General features: G+C 39.8%; 1 protein-coding gene and 1 non-coding gene across 3 annotated transcripts in view; one reads left to right on the top strand and one right to left on the bottom strand.

Moving 5' to 3' along the window:
- Positions 1 to 25,561, bottom strand: part of SEC24A (SEC24 homolog A, COPII coat complex component) — a 131,326-nt gene that overhangs the window by 98,856 nt on the left and 6,909 nt on the right. For both annotated transcript variants that reach the window (XM_058279000.2, XM_058278995.2), the window contains exon 2: positions 1,741 to 2,238. In XM_058279000.2, coding sequence (XP_058134983.1) covers positions 1,741 to 2,092 — 352 coding nt within the window. In that variant the 5' untranslated portion in view covers positions 2,093 to 2,238. The remainder of the gene's footprint in view (positions 1 to 1,740; positions 2,239 to 25,561) is intronic.
- Positions 20,677 to 20,780, top strand: LOC111759819 (small nucleolar RNA U13). Its single transcript, XR_002793694.1, has one exon. It is a non-coding gene; the product is annotated as a small nucleolar RNA U13 (small nucleolar RNA).

The raw sequence follows: 25,561 nt of genomic DNA, 5'->3' as shown, positions 1-25,561 counted from the left end.
CTAGAACTGTAATGGAAATGCAAGGGATCCAGAATAGTCAAAACAACCTTGAAAAAGAAGAACAAAGTTGGAGGACTCATATTTTGCAAATTCAAAACTTCCTATAGGGAAGCAGACTTGGTCCAGTGGTTAGGTTGTCCGTCTACCATATGGGAGGTCCGCGGTTCAAACCCCGGGCCTCCTTGACCCGTGTGGAGCTGACCCATGCGCAGTGCTGATGCATGCAAGGAGTGCCCTGCCACGCAGGCGTGCCCCCGGCGTAGGGGAGCCCCCACGCACAAGGAGAGCTGCCCAGCACAAAAGAAAGTGCAGCCTGCCCAAGAATGGCGCCGCACACACGGAGAACTGACACAACAAGATGACACAACAGGGAAACGGACTTGGCCCAGTGGTTAGGGCGTCCGTCTACCACATGGGAGGTCCGCGGTTCAAACCCCGGGCCTCCTTGACCCGTGTGGAGCTGGCCCATGCGCAGTGCTGATGCGCGCAAGGAGTGCCCTGCCACGCAAGGGTGCCCCCCGCGTAGGGGAGCCCCACGCGCAAGGAGTGCGCCCTGTAAGGAGAGCCGCCCAGCGCGAAAGAAAGTGCAGCCTGACCAGGAATGGCGCCGCCCACACTTCACGTGCCGCTGATGACAACAGAAGCGGACAAAGAAACAAGACGCAGCAAATAGACACAGAGAACAGACAACCGGGGGAAGGGGGGGGGAATTAAATAAATAAATAAATCTTAAAAAAAAAAAGATGACACAACAAAAAGAAACACCGATTCCCTTGCTGCTGACAGAAGAAGCGGACAAAGAAGAACACACAGCAAATAGACACAGAGAACAGACAACTGGGGCGGGGCAGGGGCAAGGGGAGAGAAATAAATAAATCTTTAAAAAAAAACACAAAACTTACTACAAAGCTTCAGTAATCAAGACTGTTTGGTAACGGCATAAATACAGACATATAGATCAATGGAATAGAATTCAGAATCCATAAATAAACCCTTACATTTATAATCAACTATTTTTCATTTGTTTGTTTCTTAGGAGGTACTGGAAAATGAACCTGGGACCTCATAAGTGGGATGCAAGAGCTCAAACATGGGCTACACCTGCTTCCCATCAACTGGTTTTTCACAAGAGAGTCAAGACTATTCAATGGGAAAAAGAACAGTCTTCAACAAATGGTGCTAGGGCAACTGAATATTCACATGCAAAAGAATGAAGTTAGACCCCTAACACCACACACAAAAACTAACTCAAAAGGAATCAAAGACCTAATTGTAAGAGCTAAAACTATAAAACTTTGAGAAGAAAACACAAAGTATATATACCTTTAATCATTGTTTGAGACTCCAGTTGTGCTCAATAACACTTAAACTCTAAAAGCATTATCTATTCTGACCTGCCCCTACTGGATCCTGCACAGTTGCAAAAAATCGTCTACTTCCATGCCAAAAGACATATCAAGTCTCAGATCAAGACCAAATAGAAACCACAGAGACTCAGTCTCCCCAAAATACAAGAAGGAAACTAGTAATGAAAAACAATGACTAATCTTTAAGGGAGTGGCTCTGTGTGCATACCTGAATCCCTGAAATACCAAGGGTGACTCAAAGAAAAAGACTGACAATGATTTTTTTTATTAATAGTTTTCCATTTTGTTTTAAAACTTGAAATATTAATTCAAACACCAAAACAAGCAAAAGTTTTACATTTTTATATTTTAAGCACTCCTATAAAAACATTACCTGATTTTAAGTAGCTGTTTTGAAGTGAGGGATCTCCAGAAGAAACTCGTTGATGATTTGTTATTAAATCTGTATTCCCAGATAGAATTGGTTGGGACGATGCATGAGGACAATGATTTGTCTGTGGTCCCGGAGATGGGTAGTTATATTGCCAATTCAAAGGTGGTGGTGGGTTGGCTCCAGGAAGAAAGCTCCCAGAAGGCATTGGTGTAGCAGCTGGGTGCTGAGAAGGAGGTGGTGACATTCGAGGAACAGGACCACTATGGAATGAAGCTGTGACTGGATTAGAAGCCATGGGAGCTCTATTCAGAGTCTGTCCAGGTCTCTGACAATTACTTAATGTAGAAACCATATGCGAACCACCATAGTTAGGCTGTCCAGAAACAGGATTCAAAGCAGTTTTTGCTGGTATTAGATGAGGGTAAGGTCCTGTAAGCTGAGAATTATATCCTTGGCTCACTGGCACTTGTGAAGACGTAGATATGTTTTGGACAGGACCTTCCAATAAGAGGAGAAAAAATTAGTCTTACAAGCAAATATAGCAATTCTATAAAAGATACAGCAAAACACATGAATTCTTACAACTTAAAAATAAAAAGACAATCCAATTTAAAATTGGGCAAAGGATTTAAATAAACATTCAAATATATTTTCAAAGAAGATATACAAACAGCCAATAGCACATAAAAAATATGTTCAACATCTATTAGTCATTAGAGATGTGCAAACCAAAACCACAATACAATATCACTTGGGTAAACAACCCAAATGCCCATCAACTGTGAATGGATAAACAAATGTGGTATACCCATTCAATGAAATATTATTTGGCCATGAAAAATATATGAAATAATATTACAACATGCATGAACCTTAAAAATAGTATGCTAAGTATAAGAAGCCAATCACAAAAGGTCACATACTATACAATTCTATTTATATGAACTGTCCAGAATAGATAAATCTATAGTGACAGGTAGATAAGTGGTTGCCAGGGGCAGTGGGGGAGGTAGGAAGGAAGTATGAGGAGTGACTGTTAATGGGTATAGGGTTTCTTTTTGGAGTGATAAAAATATTCTGAAATTAACTGTGGTGATGGTTACAAATTCTGTGACTAAACTAAAAAATGCTGAATTTTACATTTTAAATGGGTGAATTGTATGGTTTGTGAATTATATCTTAATAAAGCTGTTATCAAAAAATTAATCACTGGTTGGGGAGCGGATGTGGCTCAAGCAGTTGAGCGCCCGCTTTCCACGTGGGAGGTCCTGGGTTCAGTTTCCTGTGCCTCCTAAAAACAAAAAAAAACAAACAAACAAGTAAACAAGGGGAAAAAAAACAACTCAGGGGAGTTGATGTGGCTCAGTGATTGAGTGCTGGCTTCCCGCATAAAAGGTCCCAGGTTCAATCCCCTAGCCCCAGTAACTAAAAAAAAAAAAAAAAAAAATTAATCACTGGAATCACTACTTCTACTCAGGAATATACCATCACTTCATAATAAAGTCACACAATGAAATAACGGACAATAAAAGGAATTAAGATGTTAAAAATATATGGGGAGGGAAGTGGATGTGGCTCAATTGATTGGGCTTCTGTCTACCATATGGGAGGCCCTGGGCTCACATCCCAGGGCCTCCTTCTGAAGGCAAGCTGGCCGGCGCCCACGGAGAGCTGACAGCTCACACCCATGGAGAGCTGGCACAGCAAGATGACGCAACAAAAGGGAGACAAGCAGACACAGAAGAATGCTCAGCAAATGAACACAGAAATCAGGCAGCAAGCAAGCGGCAAGGGGGAGGAATAAATAAAAATAAATCTTAAAAAAATACACACACACACACACACACACACACATATGGGGAGCAGATGTGGTTCAAGCGGTTCAGCACCTGCTTCCCACATGGGAGGTTCCGGGTTTGGTGCCCAGTGCCTTGTAAAAACAGAAAAACAAATAACAAGCAAACAAACGAAAACACCAACTCAGGGGAGCTGATGTGGCTCTGTGGTTGAACACCAGCTTCCCACATACGAGGCCCCAGGTTAAATCCCTGGCCCCGGTACCTCAAAAAAAAAAAGTAACTTTCCAATCATATCCCTCCCATCCATGCAAACAAAGTCATTGGCCTAATTTTATCTCCTTTCATAAATTACACAATGCTTCTACAAGCACATGTATATAGAGAGATAGGTTGCAGAGGTTACAAAACCATACTTCCACATATAGGGGTAAGCCGGGATGGTTCGTCTATACATATTGCTCTACAAAACAATAAATATAAGGGGGTGGGGGGTATATGGGGACCTCTTATATTTTTTGAATGTAACATTTTAAAAAAACAGAGGAAAAAAAAAAAACAATAAATATAGGCGTCCTTCCAAGACAACTGAAATGGAGCCAAATATGTCAACTGCAGCATTGTTTAGAATGAAAATCTGGAAACAAACTAAATATCTATCAGTAGAGAATAAATTATAGGTTAGTCATACAATGCACTAATTATCAATAAAATGAAGTAGATGTACATCTATCAACAGGGATAAGTTATAAAAAGAATATGAAGAGAAAAATCAAGTTATAGAGAAATAAATGTATCTTTTTTTTTTAAGGAGGTATCAGGGATTAAACCCAGCACCTTGTACATGGGAAGCAGGCACTCAACCACCTGAGCTACATCCACTCCCCTAAATACATCTTTTTTTATAAACTTTTTATTATGAAAATTTTCAGAAACCACGCAAAAATATAAGATCACATTATATAGTCTCTCACCAAAAAAAAAAAAAAGCACCTGAAATGTTGATTGGAATTAGTCGATTCATTTATTAATTTTGGATTGACTGACATTTTTATGATGGAATGTAGTTCCATTCAGAAGTATAGCATATCCCTAATTCTCCATTTATTCAAAACTTACTTTATAACATCTGATAATATTTCACTTTTTCATACCTTATTTCTTAAATTTGTTGCTAGGTATTTTATAGTTTGTCCTACTCTGAATGGAATATTTAATTTCATTGCTATTTTTAGCTAGATAAAAGAAAAGACCATTGGTTATTCAAAATACCACAAATGCCCAATTATAAAGTGAGATTTTCCCAAAAAAAAAGATTTAAAAAAAAAGTGTCATCTTATATACAGTTCTCTACAAAGGTACTCATAGTGTCAGAATGCTTTCTAATACTGCATTAACTCAACAATTTTCAAACTATGGGTAGTGACCCCTTAACTAATGGGTCATGAAATCAATATAGTGAGTCGCAATCTATTTTTTTTCATTAATGAAATAGAAGTTTAGAATAGAAAATATCAGAGTAACACTACATGTAATAAGGGCAAATATTATGTCTGAAATCCCTCTCGGATTATTCCCTACATGTCCTAATACTTTGAAATATCTATATCTATATCCATATCCATATCCATATCTTTTTAAGGAGGCACCAGGGATTGAGCCTGGAACCTCATATGTGGTCAACCACTGAGCTATATCTGCTCCCCTATATATATATTTTTTCCCTAGAGATGGTTCCCTCATCTGTCTGCTCACTGTGTCTGCTCATTGTGTCCACTCATTATCTGCTCGTTTACTTTATGAGGCACTGGAACCAAACCCAGGACTTCCCATGCAGGAGGCAGGTGCCCAACTACTTGAGCCATATTGCTCCCTGCTCATTGCTTCTGCTAATTCCATCAGCTCATTGTGCCACCATGTTGCGTCTGTTCATCTTCTTTAGGAGGGTCTGGGAACCAAACCCAGGACTTCCCATGTGGGAGGCAGGTGCCCAACTTCTCGAGCCACATCCATCCTCCCAACTACCTTTTAAAATATGGATCATATCAACTCCCATACTTAAAACCTCCAAAGTCTTTACCATAGCTTACAAGGCCTCTACGTTCCTGGCTTCCTTTACTGACCGCATCTCCAACTTTTCTTTTTTTAATATTGGACATTTGTTTTATTTTGATAAAACAGTGCCAGGATAATATATATGTTCTCTCTGATCTGGAGGTTACATCTTCCTGAAGTATCCTGATTCTTCTGATTCTATTTGTTCCTTGCCTGCTTTTAAATCAATTTTAGTATAATGCTCTATTTTTCTATAAACATGTTTAAAAGAAAGTATGTCAACTCAGACAAGCAGGTGGCCAAGATCTTGAACCATATCATTAGATCTATTTTTGTTTGAAAATTTGTGTTCATATTCATTAAGCCTCGTTCTTCTCTTATCAGTCCCAGTAATAACCCGATTCTTCCATTTTACTATAGCTGATCACATTTGTTCAACTCTATGTCCCAAGGAAACTTTTTTTTAAAGATTTATTTTTCCCCACCCCCACTCCCACCCCGCCCCGCTATTTTTGCTGTCTGTGTCCATTTGCTGTGTGATCTTCTGTATCTATTTCTCTTTGTGTTGGTTTTTTTTTTCTTTGTTTGTTTTTTAGTCTTTTCTTCTCATCTTTCTCCTCTAGGATTCAGGGGGATTCCATCCTGGGGACATCTGATGTGGAGAGAAGTTCCCTGTTAATTGCACCACATCAGTTCCTGATCTCTGCTGTGCTTTGCTTTAACTCTCCCCTTTGTCTCTCTTTCGTTGTGTCATCATCTTGCTGCATGACTCATTTGCGCAGGCACTGGCCCACATGTGGGCACTGGCTTACCACGCAGGCACTCACATGGGCTCTTGGCTGACCACGTGGGTACTCACGCAGGTAACTTGGCTCACTGTGTGGGCACTGGCTTGCCATGCACGGGCTTGCTGCATAGGAACACTTTCTCTTCTTCTTTTTCACCAGGAGGTCCCAGGGATTGAAACTGGGTCCTCCCCTATGGTAGGCGGAAGCCTTATATCTTAAGCCACATCCACTTCCCTCCCAAGGAATCTTTTTTTCTGATATCTCTAACTCTGGAGAAGTGGTTATGCACTCTCTCTATTTAAGATAGCTTGAGGACTTGTAGTTCCAAACCATCTTTACAATTCTACCTTACATTAGTTTACCATACAAGATAAAATAGTTTTATAAATAATTTCTACTAAATATTAAATGCCTCTTTTAAATATGTATAATGGAACCATTCTATTTTGAATTTAGTAAAGCCTATAATAAAGTCACTATGTCAACCAACATCAATTACTCCATTCAACGGTTTTTATTATAAGCTATTCAAAAAATTTCTTATTCTTCTTCCTCTCTCTATTCAGCTCCAGCTACACCACCTTCTCAATATTCCTCTCTAACACATTAAGGATCTTTCTACCTCAAAATTTTCACTTTTTATTCTATGCAAAGAACACTCTTTCCTCAGATAACTTCATGGCTCACTTCATCTCTTCATTCAAGTCTCTCACAAATATAATCTCAAGAGACACTGCCTGAACACTATATCTAAAATATCATCTCTTTCATTCTCTTCTCTCATTCTGCCTTACTTTTCTTTCTAGTGTTTATCATTACCTGAATCTGTTTATTTATGGTCTATCTACTTCCTTTAACATAACTTCCATGAATGTGAAGACATTTTTTGCTCATTATTCCTAACACTTAAAACTGTACCTATCACGTAATAGTATTATTTGTTGAGTGAATCAAAGAATAAATCAAAGAGCACAGTCTATTTTAAACAATAAAGTACTATTTGGGGAAGACAAATTAGTGAGAACCAATTATAATAAAGAATAGTTTTGATTTGTATAGTAATCACTGATAGAATCTCTTAATAGCTACAGGGCAGACAGAAACAGTCTAGGAAAAAACCTTCTAGGGTTTGGGACAACAGTGGACACTGCCCAGGGGAGACAGGGACAAAGGAAAAGAATGACTGCAAAACTGTGAGCTGAAACAGCAGTGGCTACTGCTAGCACCCTCCCCCACACTACGGACAGTTTTGAATTCTCAGGCCTCAGGGCCTGCAAGCCATACTAAAAAAATAGAAGACATGGGCCAAAAAAAGGAATATATCAAAGCCCAAGAAGAGATGCAGGATTTGAGACAATAAATCAATGAGATGCACACAAATTTCCAAAATCAAATTAATGAATGAAAAGACAATATGGATAAAGAGATAAATGACATGAAGAAGATATAAAAGGGAAGCAGATTTGGCTTGAGGGATAGAGCATCTGCCTACCACATGGGAGGTCCAGGGTTCAAACCCAGGGCCTCCTGACCCGTGTGGAGCTGGCCCATGTGCAGTGCTAATGTGCGCAAGGAGTGCCATGCCATGCAGGAGTGTCCCCGCGTAGGGGAGCCCCATGTGCAAGGAGTGCGCCCCTTAAGGAGAGACGCCCAGCACAAAAAAAGTGCAGCCTGCCCAGGAATGGCACCACACACACGGAGAGGTAACGCAGCAAGATGATGTAACAAAAAGAGACACAGATTCCTGGTGCTGCTGACAAGAACACAAGGGGACACAGAACACACAGCAAAAGGACACAGAGAGCAGAAAACTGGGGAGGGGAGACGGGGAGAGAAATTTTAAAAAAAAAGAGAAAAAAATGAAAAAAAAATAAGAAAAACGAAAATTTTTAAAAAAGGAAATAATGAAATAAAATAAAAACAAGACATTGAGGAGCAGAAGTGACTCAGGCAATTAAGTGAATGCTTCCCACATAGGAGGTCCTGTTTTCAGTACCCACTGCCTCCTAAAAAAAAACAAACAACAACAAACAAACAAATGAAAAATAGCAACTCGGGAGACCCAATATTGCCCAGTGGTTGAGCACCAGCTACCCACATATGAGGTCCTGGGACACTAAAAAAAAAAAAAGACAATGACATTGAGCAACCACAAAGAAGAATTTGAAAACGTTAATAGAAGAGTTAACAGCTCATGAGGGGGAAGCGGACTTGGCCCAATGGATAGGGCGTACACCTACCACAAGGGAGGTACGCAGGGATGTTCCCCACATAGGGGAGCCCCACGCGCAAGGAGTGTGCCCCGCCCCATAAGGAAAGCTGCCTAGAGTGAAAGAAAGTACAGCCTGCCCAAGAATAGCGCCACACACACGGAACGCTGACACAACAAGATGACGCAACAAAAAGAAGACACAGATTCCCGGTGCCACTGATAATTATAGAAACAGTCACAGAAGAACACACAGCGAATGGACACGGAGAGCAGACAACTCAGGGGCGGGGGGGGGGGGAAGAAAAAACAAAAGACATAGAAAAAAAAATATTGAAGAAAGGAATTCTTAAGAGTCAGAAAGAAAGAGACAGGAGAAAGAGGTTTGGGGGAGAGTATAAAAGAAAGAACACCAGAAAGGAGAACCAGAGAGTAAAAAGACAAAAGAAAATAAGATATGACATATGGAAACCAAAGAATAAAATGGTGGACATAAATAATGCATTTAGCAGTAATACCACTGAAAGGAATGGATTAAACTCCCCAATCAAAGCATACAACCTGACAGAATGGACAAAAAAACATGAGCCATCCATATGCTGCTTACAAGAGACTCAACCTTAGACCCAGGGATACAACCTGGCTAGAAGTGAAAGGTGGGAAAACCATGCACATAGTAACCAAAAAAGAACAAGGGTAGCTATATTAGTATCAGACAAAACAGAGTTAAATGCAAAAAAGTTATAAGAGATATAGAGGGTTGACATAATAATAAAATAGACAGTCTACCAGAAAGATTTAACATTCATAAATATCTATGCACCTAACCAGGTGCCCCAAAATATATGAGGCAAACTCTGGCAAAACTGAAGGGAGAAAAAGACATCTCTACAATAATTGTTGGACTTCAACACATCACTCACATCATTAGATACAACAACTAGACAGAAGATAAACAAGGAAACAGAGAACTTGAACAATATGGTAAACAAGTTAGACTTAACAGACATACACAGAACGCTGCATGCAAACACAGCAGGTTATACATTCTTCTCAAGTGCCCATGGATTTTTCTCCATGATAGACCACATATAAGGTCACAATGCAGCTCCCAATAAATATAAAAAGATTATACTATATAAAACACCTGCTCAGATCATAATGGAATGGAGCTGGAAATCAATAATAGACAGGAAAGAGGTAAATTCACAAATGTGTGGAGGCTAAACAACACACTCCTAAAACGTCAGTGGGTCAAACAAGAAACTGCAAGTTAAATCAAGAAATATATTGAGACAAATGAAAATGAGAACACAACTTATCAAAACTTATGGATATAGTGAAGGCAGTCCTGAGAGGAAAATCTATAGCCCTAAAAGCCTATATTAAAAAAGAAAAGTGGGAAGCGTATATGGCTCAAGTAACCGAGCTCCCATCTACCATATAGGCAGTCCAGGGTTCGGTTCCCGGGGCCTCCTGGTGAAGGTGAGTTGGCCTATGTGGCGACCTGGCTTGCGCAGAGAGCTGGTGCAGCAAGATGACACAACAAAAAGAGACACAGAGGAGAGACAATAAGAGACACAGCAGGACAGGGAGCTGAGATGACACAAGAGACTGAGTGCCTCTCTCCCACTCAGGAAGGTCCCAGAATCAGTTCCTGGTGCCACATAAAGAGAAGACAAGCAGACACAGAAGAACACACAGTGAATGGACACAGAAAGTAGATAGTGAACACAAAAACAACAATGAGGTGCAGGGAGTGGGGAGAAATAAATAAGTAAATCTTTAAAAAAAGAAAAGAGAAAAGTAAGCAGATAAAGATCAAGCAGTTGACTGCCTGCTTCCCACATATAAGGTCCTAGGTTAGATACCCAGTACTTCCTAAAAACAAAAGCAACAAACAAACCCGGGAAAGCAGATATAGCCCAGTGGTTGAGTGACAGCTTCCCCTTATGAGGTCCTGGGTTCAATCCCTGGCCCTGGTAGCTAAAAAAAAAAAAAAGCTAAAATCAAAGATCTAAATGAACAACTGGAGAAACTAGGAAAAGAACAGCAAACCAATCCCAAAGTAGGAAGAAGGAAAGACATAAAAATTAAAGCAGGGAAGCAGATGTGGCTCAAGTGATAAGGCCTCTGCCTACCATATGGGAGGAACCGGGTTCAATCCCTGGGGCCTCCTGGTGAAAAAGAAGATAAAGCATCCTGAGCAGTAAGCCAGTGCCCGCACAGTGAGCCGAGTGCCTGTGCAAGTGCCCATGTAACAAGCTGAGTGCCCATGAATGCGTGCATGGTGAGCCAGTGCCCACACAAGTGAGTCACACAGCAAGATGACACAACAAAAGAGAGACGAAAGGGAGAGTCAAGGTGAAGCATAGCAGAGACCAGAAACTGAGGTGGCGCAACTGACAGGAAACCTCTCTCCACATCAGGGGTCCCCAGGATCGAATCCTGGTGAATCCTAGAGGAGAAAGACAAGAAGAGAAGAGAAAAAAAGAAATAGATACAGAGATCACTGAGCAAATGGACACAGACAGCAAAAACAGCAGGGTTGGGGAGCGGGAGGGGGAAAAGATTAGAGCAGAAATAAATGAAATTGAGAACAATAAAAAAATAGAGATAATCAACAAAACCAAAAGCTGGCTCTTTGAGAGTATCAATAAAATTGACAACCCCCTAGTTAGACTAACAAAGAAAAAAAGAGAAGATGCAAAAAAATATATAATCAAAAATATTCTTTATCTAACCTTTAAACCCATCGCTATATGCCATTCCCTAGTAAGGGACCCTGACATTATATTGGGCTTCAAATTTCGGGGAGTTCTGGATCACAGAGTGTTTCAACAATGGCAATGGAGGGATACTGGTATAGGATACCATTGACAGGTGATATATGGCTGACAGGGAGCTGTACAGAACATATGTTCAGAGTGCATGGTAATGTTTGGATATACTCATAGTGGCAACAATTAAAAACCACAGCAGGGGGGGTACTGGGTTCCTGGCCAGTGGTGCTCTGTTGTGGTCCCTAGGGGAGAAGCGACAGTCTCCCAGGTGCAGCGGCGGGGACCGGGAGGGAGTGAGGGTTCAACAGTGACCCCCTGACGCTAATGACTATGCTTGTGAGCTGATAAGCCTAAAATAAGAACAAGGCCTAGAGCAGCATTGTGCCTGGGAATTTCCTCTTGTCAGCCTCCATGTTACTCAAATGTGGCCAGTCTTGAAGCCAAACTCAGCATGTAAATGCAATGCCTTCCCCCCAGCGTGGGACATGACACCCGGGGATGAGCCTCCCTGGCACCGAGGGACCACTATCAATTACCAACTGATGATGCAACTGGAAAATGACCTTATACGGAAGGTTCAATGCGGATCAGCAGAATATCCCTGTCTACATAAAATAACATGACTTTAAAATGCTGTTTGACCTAATGTAAGGGGGAAATGGAAAGGAGAAATGAGTTTATATGGCTATGAGTCTCTAAAAAAGAGTCTGGAGGCTGGCGAAGGATTGCCCTTATGCACAACTGAGCAGAGTCTGAGAGACAGATAAAGCAGATACAACCCCCAGATATTGGTTCCTTTGAGGGCTAAAGAGACCCATGGGAGTTATGGTCATGGCCGATGGGGTTAACTACCAGGTCAGATGGCCCCTCTTTGGAAATGGTGTTTATATGTGATGAATCTGGACTCAGATGGGATCTCTCTTCATAAGACTTTCATGCTAATGTGCTGGAGGTGCAGTTAGTGTTGGGGTTTAAGATATATTTAGGGGATTTGAATCTCTGGACTGACAATGTGATAGCCAGGTCCTGAGCCTCAACAGACTCCAGCACCTACAATCTGATTTATTGGACTTACCACACTCAGCTAAGATGGAGTTGAAGAAGGACAACCACCACACCATGGAGCCTAGAGTGATTACAACTGAAAGTGGGAGGATTGCATCCAGCATCCAGGTGGAATCTGAGCCTCCTCTTGACATAGAGGTGCAATGGACACAACCAATCCAATATCCACATAGAAGAGGTGGCATTGGATTGGGAAAAGTGGACATGGTGGCTGATGGGTATGGGGAGAGGCAGGAAGAGATGAGAGGTGGGGGCGTCTTTGGGACATGGAGATGCCCTGGATGGTGCTTCAGGGGCAATCACCGGACATTGTAAATCCTCACAGGGCCCACTGGATGGAATGGAGGAGAGTGTGGGCCATGATGTGGACCGTTGACCATGAGGTGCAGAGGTGCCCAGAGATGTACTTACCAAATGCAATGGATGTGTCATGATGATGGGAACGAGTGTTGCTGGCGGGGGGGGAGAGGTGGGGTGGGGGGTGGGGTTGAATGGGACCTCATATATATATTTTTAATGTAATATTATTACAAAGTCAATTAAAAAAAATAATAAGTAAATGAAGGTAGGTTAGATTGATGGCTGGATAACAAGATAAATTATAGAATAATATGTATGGTGTGATCCTGTCTGCGTGAAAACAAGCAATAAGAATTCATTTTGTTTGCATGTTTGGAGAAGGATATGGAAGAATAGACACTACTGGACTGTTAACATTAGTTAATTTTTTTCATTATTTGTAATGTATACATTGGACATGTTTTAATTTTTGAGGAATAATTTCACAGATGTTTAAATCTTTTGTTATTTAGGGGTGTTTGTATTTTCTAGTGGCTTCTTCTGTACCATTATGTTTATAATATATCCTCAGTTCCCTCAAAAAAAATAAATAAAAAAAATAAAATAAAATAAAAAGGACCATAAGAGGATATTATGAGAAACTGTATGCCAACAAACTAGACAACTTAGATGAAACAAGTTCCTAGAATTGCACAAACAACCTACACTGATGCTACAAGAAATATAAGAACTTAAAAAGTCAATCACATTTAAGGAGATTGATTCTGTCATGAAACATCTCCCACAAAGAAAGTCCAAGACCAGATGGCTTCACAGAGGGCAAGCATTTCAAAAAGAATGAACACCAATGCTGTTAAAACTCTTCCAAAAATTGAACAGGGGCGGCGGACTTGGCCCAGTGGTTAGGGCATCCATCTACCACATGGGAGGTCCATGGTTCAAACCCCGGGCGTCCTTGACCTGTGTGGAGCTGGCCCATGTGCAGTGCTGATGTGCGCAAGGAGTGCCCTGCCACGCAGGGGTGTTCCTGCGTAGGGGAGACCCACGCGCAAGGAGTGCGCCCCGTAAGGAGAGCCGCCAGCACGAAAGAAAGTGCAGCCTGCCTAAGAATGGCGCCACCCACACGGAGAGATGACACAACAAGATGACATAACAAAGAGAGACACAGATTCCCATGCCACTGACAAGAACAGAAGTGGACAAAGAAATAAGACACAGCAAATAGACAGAGAACAGACAACCGGGGTGGGAGGGGGGAGAACAGGAGAGAAATACATACATACACACATACATACATAAATAAATAAATAGAATCTTAAAAAAAAAAAATTGAAGAGGAAGGAAAATTACCCAACACATTTAATGAAGCCAACATCACCCTAATACCAAAGCTAGATAAAGACACTACAAGAAAAAAAAATTACAGACCAATCTCTCTAATGAACATAAAGGTAAAAATTTTCAACAAAATACTCGCAAATATTATACAATAGCATATCAAAAGACTGATACATTATGACCAAGTGGGATTTATTCCTGCTATGCAAGGCTGGTTCAACATAAAAAAAAAACCAATCCATGTAATATACAACATTAATGAATTGAAGGAGAAAACCACACAATCGTGTCAATTGACAAAGAAAAGGCATTCGACAAAATCCAGCATCCCTTCTGGATAAAAACACTTCAAAAGATAGAAACAGAAGGAAAATTCCTCAATATGATAAAAGGCATATATGAAAAACCCACAGCCAACATACTACTCAATGGGGAAAGGTTGAAAGCTTTCCCTCAAAGATCACAAACAAGACAGGGATGACCCCTGTAACAATTGTTATTTAACATTGTACTAGGTGTTCTAGGTAGAGCAATTAGACAAGAAAAAATATTAAAGGTATCCCAAAAGTAAAAGAGGAAGTAAAACTCTCACTATTTGTGGGTTACATGATCCAATATTTAGAAAATTCCGAAATGTCTATGACAAAGCTACTTGAGCTAATAAATAAGTTCAGCAAAGTGGCCAGATACAAGATCAAAATGCAAAAATCAGTAATGTTTTTGTACACTAATACTGAACAATCTGAGGAGAAAATCAGTGAAAAAATTCCATTTACAATAGCACCAAAAAGACTGAAACACCTAGGAATCAATGTAACCAAAGAAATACAAGACCTATATGCAGAAAACTACAAAACAATACTAAAAGAAATCAATGAAGACCTAAACAATGGAAAGACATTCTGTGTTCAAGGATGAGAAGACTAAATATCCTGAAGATGTCAATCCTACCGCAAATGATTTATAGATTCAATGCAATACCAATCTAATTTCCAACAGCCTACTATACTTTACAAAATTAGAAAAGGCAATTACAAAATTCATTTGGAAGGGAAAGTGTACCCGAACAGCCAAAAGCATTCTAAAAAAAGAGTGACGTGGGAGGAATTTCACTGCCTGACCTTGAAACATACTACAAAGCTACAGTGGTCAAAACAGCAAGGTATTGGCATGAAGATAGATACACCAATCAGTGGAATAGAATTGAAAGTCCTGAAATAAACTCTTACCTCTACATCCAAACTGATTTTTCATGAACTTATCAAGTCCATGTTAATGGGTCAAAAGAGTCTCTTCAACAAATGGAGCTTGGAAAACTGGATATCTATCACTAATAGAATGAAGGAGGAACCCTATGTCACTTCCTATACAAGAATCAACTCAAAATGGATCAAAGACCTAAATATAAAAGCCAGGACCATAAAACTACTAGAACAAAATGTAGGGAAACATCTTAAAGACCTTGTGGTAGGTGATGGTTTCTTGGACCTTCCACCCAAAGCACGTGCAGCAAAAGAAAAAAGAGATAAATGGGACCTCCTCAAAATTAAACACTTTTGCACCTCACAGAACTTTGTCAAAAGGATGGAATGGCAGCAGACGCAATGGGAGAAAATGTTTGGAAATATCATATCCAGTAAGGGTTTAATATTCATGATATATAAAAAGATGCTACAACTCAACAATCAAAAGACAAACAACCTGATTAAAAATTGGGCAAAACACTTGAATAGACATTTGTCCAAAGAACTACAAATGGCAAAAAAACACATGAAAAAATGTTAAACATCACTAATGATTAGGGAAATGAAAATCAAAAACAACAATGAGATACCATCTTACACTCATTAAATTGGAAGCTATTTAAAAAACAGAGGACTACAAGTGTTGGAGAGAATGCAGAGGAATGGAAACCCTCATCCACTGATGGCAGGAATGTAGAATGGTGCAGTCATTGTGGTAGACAGTTTGGCGGTTCCTCAAAAAAGTAACTATAGATCTGCCACATGATCCAGCAATTCCACTGCTGAGTATATATGCAGAAGAAATGAAAGCAAGGACACAATCAGATATATGCACACCAATGTTCACAGTGGCATTATTCACTACTGCCAAAAGCTGGAATTAACCCAAATGCCCATCAACTGATGAAAGGATAAACAAATTGTGGTATACACATACAGTGGAATATTACTCAATTGTAAGAAGGAATATTAAGACAAAAAAAAAAAAAGGGAGGAGGGGGAGAGAGGGAATAAAGTAGGTGGCACAGGGGGCATTTTGGGGGTGATGGAAGTGTTCTGCATGACCTTGCCATGATGGATATAGGCCACGTTAAATTTTATCAGATTTTATAAAAGTATATGGCACAAAATGTAAATCATAATGTGAACTACTGCCAATAGTTAGTAGCTAGGTTTCAATATTTGTGCACCAACTGTAACAAATGTACCATCCATGTGTAAAATGTTATTGATGGGGGAAAGGGGAAAAAGGGAAGGATGTTGGGTATATGGGAATCCTTTTTATTCTGTATATGACTCTACTGTTACCTAAAACTTCTTTGAAGAAAAAATGAAAAAAAAAAAAAAAAAGAAGACACTGGGGGAACAATTGGAAGAAAATGCCAATGTAGATACAGGACAACAGTCTTACTGTGATGAAAGGCAAAATGTCAAAAAAAGTTTTGTTTTCTTTAAGTATTTTTTCATTATTTTTTTAATATCCCAATATTTAAAATATTCTATTTTTACTTTTTATTTTTTTCTGTATTATGCTTCTTATATATAAAACTATCATTATTATTTCATTTTCTTATTAATTATATGTGGCTATTTTATTGGCTTCACTTTTGAAGAGGTTTTACATTACAGAAGAATTACAACTGTGGCAGGGGAGTGTGGGGTGTCAGTAAAGGGCGATACATGAGAGGAAGTTCTCCTACGTATATATATAAGGCATATAAATGTGTTCAAATATTCATGGGGCATTGTCCTAGTGGGTGGAGATTCACACAATAACCAAAAGAATATCAAATTCCCATCTGAGGGAGCTCTGCCACATTCCCTCAAGGAACAACAAGAAAGCCCCAAGTACAGACACAATGACTTCTGAAGGACCCTTGATATTGATGACTATGCTTATGAACCTTTGCTCTTGAAATGGGAACTTAGCCTAGTGTAGGGTACCTAAGAGTTACATACCAGAAGCCTCCCTGTTGCTCAAACACGGCCTCTCTCTAAGCCAAACTCAGCATATAAAAGCAATAACGTCCCCCCAGCATGGGATGACTCCCAGGGATGAGCCCCCCTGGCACCAAGGGATTGCTACCAAGTACCAACAAGTAATGCATCTGGAAAAAAAAAAGACCTTGACCAAAAGGGGAAAGCTAAAGACAAATGAGACTGTGTGTCTAAGAGACTTCAAAGTGAGTCGGGAGGCCATCCCAGAGGTAGCACTTACACACATCTCAACAGGATCTCATTGGCAGCCAAATAGCAAAGGTCCTCTGGGATACAGAGATGTCCAGACACTATAATCAGGGCAGAGAGCTCAGGAATTTGGTCCCTTGCCAGTATCCTTAAACTGGCATTTATGCTCCCCAGTGTGACAGTTAGACTCAGCAGTGGTTTCCCTATGCAGAAGGACTCCTCTGTCCTTCTTTTGGACCTACAATTAGTACTAGAGTTGGCAGGTATACATTCAAGAGACTTAAATCTTTGGGCTGTCCATGTGCCAAGCTGAGCCCTGAATCTCAACGGAGTTGCAACACCTACTCTCCAATTCAATGGACTCACCCAGGACAACTAATGAGAAGAAAATGATGGACAAACAACATACCAAGGAACCAAGAGTGCCTACAACTGTAAGCAAGAGCGTCCCATCCGTCAGATGTATGGGAGCAAAGCCCTCCTCAGTTAATGGTAAAGTGAGCATCACAATCCCAGAGTTCTCAGGACTGGGAAACAAACTTACTAATATTCTACTATAAACTTATTGTGATTCTAGCAATGGAAGAAATACCATTGTTGTAGAGACAGTGACCCATGGATGGTTCTTGGGTCAGGGAGAGGGAAAAACAGGTGCAATAGAGGGGCATTTTCAGGACTTGGAAATCATCCTGAATGTCATTACAATGACAGACACAGGCCATTATATATCCAGCCATACCCTACAGAGTCAAATGGCAGAGAGTGTAAACTACAATGTAAACTATAATCCATGCTTAGTGTCAGTGTTCCAAAATATGTTCGTCAATTGCAATGAATGTACCACAATGATGAAAGATCATACTAAACAAACTAAAAAGGAAGTTTGTTAATCTTTGGAAATGAATAGAAAAGGTGGAAGCCCAACATTAAGTCTGTAACTAGCAGCACTATTATGTGGAAAGGGGTTTAAAGGGAAAGTCTAGGGTCATGTATATTACTAAAAGGAAAGATTTTAAAAAAATGTGACATGGAACTGTATAGTATAGTAAAACAACATGTGAAATATGAATACGGGTAAAATTGCATATATAAGGCAGTTTTTCTTTGAAATTGAACAAATATGTAAACATTAAAATTAAAATTAAAATAAAATTAAAGAAAGGTGAAGAAAGTATTTATAGGATATGAAATCATAGTGATGGGTATTTTTTGAAAGCAAGACTTTTAAAGAGATTAAAGCAACAAAGTTCCCCTCCTAAATAATTCCTAAAGACATTAGGTAGTAAAGAAAAACAAAATAAGCGTTAAAAAAAAAAAAAGACATTAGGCAGGATAAGAGTCTACATTCAGGGAAAATGATCAAATAAATAAACATATTAAGGATAATGGAGGGAAGTGGATTTGGCTTGAGGGATAGAGCATCTGCCTACCACATGGGAGGTCCAGGGTTCAAACCCAGGGCCTCCTGACCTGTGTAGTGAGCTGGCCCACATGCAGTGCTGATGTGCGCAAGGAGTGCCGTGCCACGCAGGGGTGTCCCCCGCATAGGGGAGCCCCACGTGCAAGGAGTGCGCCCTGTAAGGAGAGCCGCCCCTCGCGAAAAAAGTGCAGCCTGCCCGGGAGTGGCACCACACACACACAGAGCTGATGCAGCAAGATGATGCAACAAAAAGAGACGCAGATTCCTGGTGCCACTGACAAGAATATAAGCAGACACAGAAGAACACACAATGAATGAACACAGAGAGCAGACAATGGGGGGGGAAGGGAAAGAAATAAATAAAAAATAAATCTTTAAAAAAAAAAAGGATAATGGAAGCAAAGACTCTCACTCTCAGAGGAGTTGGTCACAAATAGGGAAAGGGAGGAAATGAGAATGAGCCCACTGGTATTGGATTTGAATTGAAGGTAATGATGGAAACTCACTGCTTTCAGTATATATAGATTCCCTAGCTCTGTCTGCTGAGACTGGGAAGAGAGACATTCCAATAGCCTTGAGCACACCTAGCACCCAGGTGTTGGTTTCCTTAATACAATTCCCTACTAAAAGGAATCATGGGTCCGTGAGGAAATAGTTGTTTTCAGGGTTTGGAAGTACATGGTAAGTCTGGAACACATTGCTGTGCCAAGAAGCAAGGAAATGTTAAAAAAAATGATGGGACATGACAAAAGAACTCAAGAGAACAGCTTGAAGGGGTACCCAACGGCCAAATCTAGCTAATATGAGCATCGAAATAAATAAAAAATAAATGATGATAGAAGTTAATAATTCACTGAACAAATAATCCACATGAATATAAAAAATGAATAAATTTTAAGTCTGATAAGTAATGAGATATTCATATAGTCTCAAACTACACCCCACAAAATACTTAGTAGTTACAATGGGAAAAGGAGTAATTTTATTAGAATGGACTTACTGATATTCTATTCATGAACTATTGTGATTAGTAATCGAAGAAAATGTGGCATTGGTGTGAAGAAAGTGGCCATGGTGGCTGCTGGGGGTAGGGAATGGAGGAAGAGATGAGATGTGGGGGCGTTTTCAGGACTTGGAGTTGTCCTGGGTGGTGCTGCAGGGACAGTTACCCAACATTGTATGTCCTCCCATGGCCCACTGGGTGGACTGTGGGAGTGTGTGGGCTATGATGAGGACCATTGACCATGAGGTGTAGCGGTTCTCAGAGATGTATTCACCAAATGCAATGAATGTCTCATGATGATGGAGGAGATTGTTGTTATGGGGGGAGGAGGGAGGTGAGGGGGTGGGGGGCATATGGGGACCTCATATTTTTTTTAATGTAATATTTAAAAAAATAAAGGAAAAAAAACAAAAAATAATAATTTTCCAGCTTTTAAAAAAAAAAAGGAGTAACTTTATAGTTTGGCAGACACCACCTTAATTAAGTGATCAAAGTGAACATTATGAATAATGGAACAAACTGAAATCATGTGCCACCTGATAGGATGCAATGAGAAGAATGTACCATCTCTTCTGAGATAGTCCTGTTTTAGAAGCATAAACTGAATTTAATCATGAGAGGTCACACATGTCCAAACTGAGGAACGTTCTACAAAGTAACTGGTTTGTAATTTTCAAAAGTGGGTCATGAAAGTAAGGGAAAGACTGAGGAACTGTTGCAGCATAAAGAACACTAAAGAGTTATGATGATCCTTTTGTGGTTCATAAGCTTGATAAATGTGTGTTCACACATTTGTGTGAGATGTGCCTCCCTGAAACTTTGTTACTACGTCGGCACATTACCCCACTGACATGAAAGGAACAAAAAACATGAAAGGAACAAAAAACGTGAAAGGAACAACAACAAAAAAGAGACATAACGATTAAACTAAATGTTATTCAGGCCTCAATACTTTTATTGTAAAGGATTTTATTGTGACAACTGGTGAAACTTGAATGGATTCAGAGAATTATATAGTAACATATTAATATTAATTTCCAAATTTCGATAGTTGTATTTATGTAAGAAAACAATGTCTAGGAAATACAAACTAAAATAATTTAGGGGCGATAAAACATCATGTAAGGAACTTACTCCCAAATAGTTCAAGAAAAAAAAGTTCTTTGTACTGTACTTGCAATTTTTCTATAAATCTGAGATTATTCCAAAATTTTTAAATGCTCAAAGCAACAGTAAGTGGTTACATTGTAGAGACTACAAATCATATCTACTTAATAAATAAACCAAAAAGTGAAAACAATTCAAGTGTCCATCCACTGAAGAATGGATAAACAAAATGTAATATATTCACACAAAGGAATATTATTTGGCTGTAAAAAGAATGAAGTACTGATACATGCTAAAACATGGATGAACACTGAAAACTGTACACTAAGTGAAAGCAGCCAATCACAAAACGCTACATACTGTATGATTCCATTTACATGAAATGTCCAGAACAGGCAAATCTATAGAGATAGAAAGTAATTTAGCAGTTGCTAGGAGTTTGGGGGAAAATGGAGAGTGATTGCTAATGGGTATGGGGTTTTTGGGGGGTTAATGAAAATGTTTTCAAATTGTGGTATTGGTGGCACAACTGAGAATATACTAAAAAGTATTTAATTGTACACTTAAGTGGATAAATTGTATATGTCAATTATATCTCAATAAAGCTATTTTAAAAAGCAATGGCTTAAACAAGAAAATACAAGTAGAAACAACCCAAATGTCCATCAACTGATTAATTGATAAATAAAGTATGGTATATGCATACAATGAAATACTATTTGTCAATAAAAAGGAAATACTAATATATGCTACAAATATGGATAAATTTTGAAAACATTATGCTAAGAGAAAAAAGCCAGTCACAAAAAGACCACAAATTATGATTCCATTAATATGAATTATACAGAATAGGCAAATCTATAGAAATATAAAGTAGATTGCTTAGGGCTGGGGGTGGGGTAATGAGGATTGACTGTAATGAGTACGCGGTTTCTTTTAGGAGTGATAATGTTTTAAAATTTGGTTGTGATGATGGTTGTGTAACTGTGAATATATTAAAAAAACACTGAGTTGTATACTTTAATTAGGCGAATTATATAATATTTGAGTTCTATCTCAATAAAATGGTTTTAAAAATAAGAAGAGAGATTCCTGTAATGGCTGCTTCCTGGAGGGCAGTAGTCTCACGTAGAATTTCCTAGCCTCAGCATCCAGAGATTCAGGAAGTAAGTATTTCAAGTCAGATATACACACATACACACATACAAAAAAAACATTTCTTTGCAGTTTTCAGCCCTCAAGATCCAGTCACCTCAAGGTCCCAGCATCATGACAACAGTTTCAAACCAATTGTTGATAGTCCTTATTTCACTGCCTTTGGTGCTGCTTGTCATTGAAGCAGCAGAAGCCGGAGATGCAATTGTAGTCTTGTTAGATGTGGTTGTCAGCATGACAGGCATTTGTGCTCGCTTGGGAGTATACCCGTGAAAAAGAAATTGATAGGAATGACCTCAAAGGGCTCCTACATCAAAACTCATCCTGAAAACCCTGGTGCTATTAAGGCTAAAACTGGGCGTTGATACCACACTAATGAAAGAAGTTGTTGATGTGGGAGGAGTAGGGGGTATGGGGAGTGGGGTATGTGGGAACCTCTTATATTTTTTAAGGTAACGTTTTGTGTGATTTATCTTTTAAAAAAAGATAAAATTTAATAAAATTTAATTAAAAAAAAAACAAAACACTGGGCTTTGAAAGCTCCCAAGAAAAAGACAGTTATATGAGGTAATTTAACATTCCTAGATGTTTCCCTATAAATAGGAATAAAAAGCAGACTATAATTTGTATTTGCTGGTTGTAAAGAGAGTTAAATAAATGACTGAAATTACATAAATAATATTCCATAATTTCAGAAGTCCCAAAGCTCACAAAATAGTAAGAAGGAAGCTCTCGCTCAGAATCCTAGGAAATCTCCATTGTTCCCTTATAATCATTGCCTCCTGAACTGTTGAGGAGTCTTTCTTCCACGTTAATTAGATTTTTGTTTTCTCATCTCCCAAGTTAAAAGTGTACTTAGGCATTAAATTTAGTCAAAAATTAAAACCTTTATTTTGATTAACCAACTAACACTGTTTGATGAGAAGTACTATAATAAATGGAAATCCATTATGTTGTTAAAAAAGAAAACAAGAACAATTCACACAATAGCTATCTCTGGGAGGGAGGAAGCGGATGTGATGACAATAGGCACATAGGCTTCAGAGATACTGTTAATGCACCATTGAAGAAGGTTGTGCAGGGAAGCAGACTTGGCCCAGTGGTTAGGGCGTCCGTCTACCAAATGGGAGGTCCGCGGTCAAACCCCGGGCCTCCTTGACCCGTGTGCAGCTGGCCCATGCGCAGTGCTGATGCGCGCAAGGAATGCCCTGCCACACAGGGGTGTCCCCGCGTTGGGGAGCCCCACGTACAAGGAGTGCGCCCCGTAAAGAGAGCCGCCCAGCACGAAAGAAAGTTCAGCCTACCAGGAATAGAGGTATACACACGGAGAGCTGACACAACAAAATGACGCAACAAAAAGAAACACAGATTCCTGTGCTGCTGACAACAACAGAAGCGACAAAGAAGAACACGCAGCAAACAGATGCAGAGAACAGACAGCTGGGGCAGGGCGGAGGCGGGAAAGGGGAGAGAAATAAATAAATTTTTAAAAAAAATGAAGGTGGTGCAGGGGTGTCCCCCGCGGAAGGGAGTCCCATGCGCAAGGAGTGTGCCCCATAAGGAGAGCTGCCCAGCATGAAACAAAGTGCAGCCTGCCCAAGAATGGTGCCGCACACATGGAGAGCTGACATAACAAGATGACGTAACAAAAAGAAACACAGATTCCCAGTGCCGCTGATAAGGACAGAAGCAGTCACAGAAGAACACACAGCAAATGGACAGAGAGAGCAGACAATGGCAGGGGGGAGGGGGAAGAAGAGAGAAATAAATAAAAAATAAATCTTTAAAAAAAAAAAGAAGGTGGTGAGTACAAAGGAGTTTGTTTTATTATTTCCCATTATACTGTTATATACGTTCTGTGTATTTCACAAAAGAAATTTTAAAAACAAAAAAGTGCATTTAAAAGTTTAAATAAAATTATTTCATGAAGCAGAAAGCAATATTTACATAACATGTTATATATTACTTACATGTACATCTTTAAATACAAAGTGTAAAGATGCATACTGGGAAGCAGATGTGGATCAAGTGATGAGCTCCTGCCTACCACACGACAAGTCCAGGTTTGTTTCCTGGTGCCTCCTACAGAAGATAAGCAAGACAGCAAGCTGGGCGGTGGACTTGGGTCAGTGGTTAGGGCATCCATCTACCACATGGGAGGTCCGCGGTTCAAACCCTGGGCCTCCTTGACCCGTGTGGAGCTGGCCCATGCGCAGTGCTGATGCGCGCAAGGAGTGCCGTGCCATGCAGGGGTGTCCCCCACGTAGGGGAGCCCCACACGCAAGGAGTACGCCCCGGAAGGAGAGCCGCCCAGCGCAAAAGAAAAGTGCAGCCTACCCAGGAATGGCGCCGCACACACGAACAGCTGACACAACAAGATGACGCAACAGCCACGATGTGGACCAATGACCATGAGGTGCAGAGATACCCAGAGATGTACTTTAATGCAATGGATGTGTCATGATGATGGGAGTGAGTGTTGCTGGGGGGGGAGGGGTGCGGTGGGGGTGGTGGGGTCGAATGGGACCTCATATTTTTTTAATGTAATATTTTTACAAAATCAATTAAAAAAAATAAAAATAAAAATAAAAAAAATTTTTAAAAAAAGATGACACAACAAAAAGAAACACAGATTCCCGAGCTGCTGACAACAGAACCGGACAAAGAAAAGATGCAGCAAATAGACACAGAGAACAGACAACCCAGGGGGGGGAGGGGAGAGAAATAAATAAATAAATAAATCTTTAAAAAAGACAGCAAGCTGATGCGGGAAGATGATGCAACAAGATGCCACAACAAGAAACGCATGGAGGAGAACATGAGAGACACAAGAAAGTAGGAAGCAGAGGTGGGTCAAGCCAATAGGCACCTTCATCCCAAATGAAAGGTCCCAGGTTCCCGGTGCCTCCCAAAATAAGGAGACCAGCACACAACAGACACAGTAAATGCAAACAACAAGGGGGTGGGGAAAAAAATAAAATAAATCTTTAAAAAAAGAGAGATGAATGTTAGTAATACATTAAATATTACATGGTAAATACAAAGGCAGTATCAGATTAGGTAAACTCATAGATATAGAAATTAGAATACAAGGGAGAATACAAGGGAGAATACAAGGGAGAATAGAGTACAAGGTTTATGTTTTGGGAGATGGGAAAGTTTTAGTCATAGAAGGTGGTGAGAGTTTCACAAAACTGTGAATGTGATTAATTCACTGAATGGTATGATTAGGAGTGGTTAGGGTGGGAAAGTTTATGTTGCATATATGTTCCCACCATTGAAAAAATAAAAGAAAGAACTACTAAAATGACAATGACAATTAAATACAATACATGATCCTGGAAGGGATCTAAAAAGGGAGGAGAAAAGGC

The sequence above is a fragment of the Dasypus novemcinctus genome, chromosome 2 (genome assembly GCF_030445035.2).
Source record: "Dasypus novemcinctus isolate mDasNov1 chromosome 2, mDasNov1.1.hap2, whole genome shotgun sequence".
Classification (NCBI taxonomy): Eukaryota; Metazoa; Chordata; class Mammalia; order Cingulata; family Dasypodidae; genus Dasypus; species Dasypus novemcinctus.
The sequence above is the reverse complement of the archived record's forward strand: the minus strand, read 5'-3'. Positions and strand labels throughout refer to the sequence as shown.